Source organism: Mus pahari, unplaced genomic scaffold (assembly GCF_900095145.1).
Source record: "Mus pahari unplaced genomic scaffold, PAHARI_EIJ_v1.1 scaffold_10992_1, whole genome shotgun sequence".
Classification (NCBI taxonomy): Eukaryota; Metazoa; Chordata; class Mammalia; order Rodentia; family Muridae; genus Mus; species Mus pahari.
Window position 1 is genome coordinate 6617 of NW_018392696.1, and position 5440 is coordinate 12056.

General features: G+C 36.9%; 1 protein-coding gene across 1 annotated transcript; it reads right to left on the reverse strand.

The window, feature by feature from the left end:
• Nucleotides 1–3973: 3973 nt before the first annotated feature.
• Nucleotides 3974–4912, reverse strand: LOC110315140 (olfactory receptor 4K13-like). The gene has a single exon (XM_021189271.1). The coding sequence runs from the start codon at nt 4910–4912 to the stop codon at nt 3974–3976; it is 939 nt and encodes a 312-aa protein (XP_021044930.1).
• Between the last annotated feature and the right edge of the window lie 528 nt (nt 4913–5440).

A 5440-nucleotide genomic window follows, 5' to 3' on the forward strand; every position in this document is an offset into this window, starting at 1 on the left:
GAGACTTTATGGGTTTAATTTATGACATTATTAGGAGACACAGTCCAACTTTTATAAAGTTGGGCACACCAAAGTTTGGTCCATGCATGCTTATTATTGCAATATATTCTTGGTCATCTGTTTCTTTTTTATTGGATATTTTCTTTATTTACATTTCAAATGTTATCCTCTTTCCTGATCCACCCCTCCTGGAAAGCCCCCATCCCATCCTTACTCCCCCTCCTTCTATGAGGGTGTTCCCCTACCCACCCACTCAAATCTACCACCTCATGCTAGCATTCCTCTACACTGGGGCCTCAAGCCTTCACAGGACCAGGGACCTCTTCTCCCATTGATGCCTGACAGGGCCATCCTTTAGTATATATGCAGCTGGAGCCATGGGTCCTTCTATGTGTACTCTTTGGTTGGTGGTTTAGTCCCTGGGAGCTCTGGGGGGTCTGGTTGGTTGATATTGTTCTTCCTATGGGGTTGTAAACTCCTTCAACTCCTTCAGTCCTTTCTCTAACTCTTCTAAAGGGGATCCCATGCTCAGTCCCATGGTTGGCTGTGAGCATCCTCTTCTGTATTTGTCAGGCTCTGGCAGAGCCTCTCAGGAGACAGCTGTATCAGGCTCCTGTCAGTAAGCACTTCTTGGCATCCACAATAGTGCCTGCATTTGGTGACCATATATGGGATGAATCCCCAGGTGGGGCAGTCCCTGGAAGGCCTTTCCTTCAGTCTCTGCTCCACACTTTGTCTCTGTATCTCCTCCTGTGAGTATTTTGTTCCCTCTTCTAAGAAGGACTAAAGCATCCACACTTGGGTCTTTTCAAATTCTAAATTGTCTTTATCATTTGACTTTGCAGTATGTTTGTTTTCTTGGACTTTAAATATTAGTTTATTCTTCAACTTTTAAGTTCTTTCATGTTTGTATTTTTCTTTTTAAACTTATTTAATTAGTTGACTATATTTATAATTGTTTTTTTGAATTACATGTCCTGAGATTCTTAGGAGTGATTTTCATTCAAGACCAGTTCTATAGGACTAGTAGTTGCTGAAAAACATTGCTGATTGTTGACCTTTCATAACATTTGTGCTTTGTTACATTTTATCTGAGCTTGTGGACCTAATGCATTGGTTTTGTGTCTGATATGAGATTCTAGCCCGTTTCTACTGACAGCTCTTATCTACCTTGTTATGTTGATCATCCAAGAGCAAGATCAAACCAGTTAAAAATTTCAATGTGGAGAGAAGAGCAGCTTCTAAATCATCATCTCCAGTTAAGCAGTTATTTATAATAACTGTTCAGGGAGAAATATGTTTTACTCTGAGGGCTGTCTACTTAAAGCTTTCTTGTATCTCAGTAGATAACCCGACACTCATGTTTACTTTCGCAGCATTAATTGTACTCACATGGTTACTAATAAGAGAACATGTATTTAGAAGGGATGATGGAATTTTAATTTTGTCAAACCTAATTTTTAATGATGGTTCTTAAATGCTTTAAACTCCCTTTTAGCCCACCACCCACCAGTGATAGTGAGAAAGAAAGGATGCGGGAGAAGTGAATCTTTTTAGAAAGGTTCTTTGGAGCAACTCACATCTGTGTTTTCTGGAAATCGACAATTCAGTTCACAGGTTAGCAACAGCAGCAGCAGCTCAATCCACTGGGAAACACTTCACTAATATATCAGTTCAGTAGAGTTGGGTTAGCAACAGCAGTGACATGACCTAGCACAGATATCCAGGCCTCAGGCTTAACACGAGTCAGCAGGAGGGACAAGGAGGAACTCTAGGAGATGTTCTAAGCTGTGCCTCTCTTGGTGGTGGGAAGATCACTGAAGACCTAAGACTCACAAGCATTGCGCAGCTAGCTCTATAAGCAAGCCAAACTCAGTCTTAGCTAGTAGAGTCCTATTTATATCCTCCAAACATCACATGTCCTCCACAGGATTTGCCTCAGCATGTGTGTCTGTATGAACTGACATAACTGCCAATCAGCCCGAGTGCGAGCAAACTTCAAGAAACTGCAGCACACAACCAGAAGGTGTTTTTTGGTGTGTTTCTCTCTTTGGAATCCTAACAAATGCAGCTCAACTACACAATGTAATGGGGACCAATACATGTGTGTTGTTGGCAAAGCGTCCTTTATCACATGTCCTTTTACATGCCTGTTTTAGCAGAACATCCTTTCACTTGTGTCTGCTTCAGCTAAATGTCCCTTCATGAGTTTACCCCAGCAAAACACCATCCATCCAACTTTTCAAAGAACTCTCAAGTTTCCACTTCAAAACACGTATTGAAAGAAATCTTGGGGAATTGGATGAAGGTTATATGGATGGATATGATTAAGTTACATTGTACACATATATGAACCACTCAAAAGTAAGATTTTAGAAAAAATAATACTTGTTTCATAGCCCAGATCATCATGTAACATATTGTATATTGTATGTATTTTAGGGAGTAGGAGTATGATATTCTGGTTCAAGTTTTATGTAAATATAAATTTATCAAATAAGTTTGTCTTCAATAAATTGTGTGTTTTTACATTAATTATTTAGATAAGGGTTTTGATTGTATTATTATACTTTTTCAAGTACTGATTTCTTATTCTTAGAATTTCTTATTGTAAGCATTCAGAGTATTCACAAATTTAAAACATTACTAGAATTCTTATTCTTAGAATTTAGAATATTCACACATTTAAAAGTTTGTAGTTTAGAACATGCTGATCGAAATTTCTGTATAATAATTAATTAACCTGCTTTGTTCATGTAAAATGCTCTTTTTTCTCTCCAGTAATATTCTTCTATCTAAAACATACTTTGCCTAATATCAAAATAGCTGCAGTTTCTCTTAATTTAGCACTATCATGTGCTCCCGTCTCTCTCTCTCTCTCTCTCTCTCTCTCTCTGTGTGTGTGTGTGTGTGTGTGTGTGTGAGTTTCTCTGAGATGGAACCCATGCTGGACATTGTTCATGTAGCCCTGAGCCTAAGACTGGACAGATCAATGACCTAGGGGTAACTACATATTTCTTTTCCACTAAAAGAATATAGCCATAAAATGACTCCTAATGACTTGCTATACTCATAGATCAGTTACTTGCTCAGCCATCATCAGAGAAGCTCTTCTTGCAGCAGATAGGGACAAATACAGGGACACACAAGTAGACAGTAAGCAGAGAACACGAAACCTTGAAACCATCCTTAGTAGGATGTAGTCATCTAATATCTCCCTTCATGGCTTAAGGAACTATAGAAAGGAAGAGATATAAAGATTATAAGAGCCAATGGGGACTGAAGACATCAAAGAAAAAAAACTTTATGGACACAATAGGACTGATACATATGGAGAAACTATAGTTCATGAATTTATTTAAATAGTAAACAACAATTTAAAGGAAATTTTTAGTTCTTGAAATTCGGATAACTGAGAAAAACAGTATATTTTTATACCACAACTTATTTTTATTATGTTAATCAAATCAATAACAAGTAATGTTCACTGCTGTTTCTTGTGAAGTTCATAAATTTATTTGTCCACAATTTTCTTATTTGTCCTTTAATTTTTTTGAGAAAGCTGGGATAAAGTAAATGATATTGCCTTTTTACAAAGGGGTGATTAAAATGTTTGTGGGATATTGTAAGGTAGAGAATAAAATTTTCATGTTGTTAGAACAATATTTAAGTTAATTTTACAAAAATAGGTATGAGATTGATAAATACATTTAGGTTCTTCATATTACTGAAGACATGTAAGAGCTATTAAGGAACTGACACTTCTCAAAGGAAGTATCAGTTTCTGAAATTTTTAACAAACAATTTGGTGGTCTATTTGATTAAAACTTTCTATCTCCAAAATTACATTATATTTATTACATATCAAAATACTGTAACTAATTGTACTTATAAATTAAATACCCCAAGTTTTAACCTCTCCTCATTTCATTGAAATATCATCTTAAAATATTTATGGTGGATTTCCTGTGCATTAACTATTTACCTTGTGATTCATAACATAGCCTTTAAATCTCTTTAGAGCATTTTTTATTTCTTTGTTTCTCAGTGTATAAATGGCTGGATTTAGGAGAGGTGTAACAACAGAATAAAACACAGCAAGAAATTTGTCCAACCACGTGATATTGAGGGGCCAAACATAGATGAAGATGCAAGGCAAAAAAAGGAGCATCACCACAGTGATGTGGGCAGTGCATGTGGACAGGGCCTTAGATGCCCCAGCTTTAGAGCTCCTGCGAACAGTGATAAGAATATATGTGTAGGATATGAGCAACATAATAAAGCAAGATACAACTACAATCCCACAGTCAGCATTCATTAAAATGTCCAAATCATGGGAATCCGTACAGGCTAGTTTGATTACCAGTGGCATATCACAGAAGAAACTGTCTATTTCCAATGGGACACAGAGAGGTAGCTGCAGAACTGCTACAAGCTGGCTCAAGGCATGCACAAAGCCAACGGTCCAGGAGGTTAACACCAATCCAGTGCATCTTTTCAGGTTCATGATTGTGAAATAGTGGAGAGGCTTGCAGATGGCCACATAGCGGTCATACGCCATTACCAGCAACAGCACCATCTCTCCTGCAGCAATGCAATGGGCAAAGAAGACCTGGGACATGCATCCTTCAAAGGAAATGGTTTTGTGTTCCCTGAGAAAGTCAATGACCATTTTTGGTGTGGTAACTGAGGAAAGCCATATATCAACAAAGGACAGGTTGGCCAACAAGAAATACATAGGGGAATGGAGATGGCGGTCAATGGTTATTAAGATCATGATGACAATGTTTCCTGAAATAATGAACATATAAAGTATCAAAAATATCACAAAGAGCAAAACCTGAAGATTCTGTGAGCGGGAAAGTCCCAAAAGCACAAATTCTGACACCACGGACTCATTCACTCCATTCATTTTGTCCTAAGAATCAACCTACAGAGAAAGAAAGATTTTGGATGGATGTGTAGTACAAATTGCTTATAGAATTTGACATTCACCTTGAGACTCAAGAAATGTAAATAGAATTCTTGACAAAATATGAATGACATCACTATCAATATAAAACCTCACAAGCTACTGTTAACTTCTATGGAAGCAAAGGATAAGATTACACTTACATGAACATTGTTTCCGAAATATGCCCCGTATGATGGTATGCAAATCACTGGTTACAAGTGAGAGGTTACAAATTATTGGTTTTCCTTGTGAGGCATATCTTACTCGCTAGTTTAATTTAAACATGCTCTCAAGGTGGAGCCAACACTCATTCCACTATATGATAAAAATTAACTCATATCCTTGGGGAAATGATTATGAATTACATTGAATTTCAATGTACAAAATGCATTACAGTCTTCCTCTTTTTATTACTATAGTTAGTGATTTCTTTGAGCCACATTGTGTTCTTTTTTATATTACTTTATAACATTAAATATTTATCTT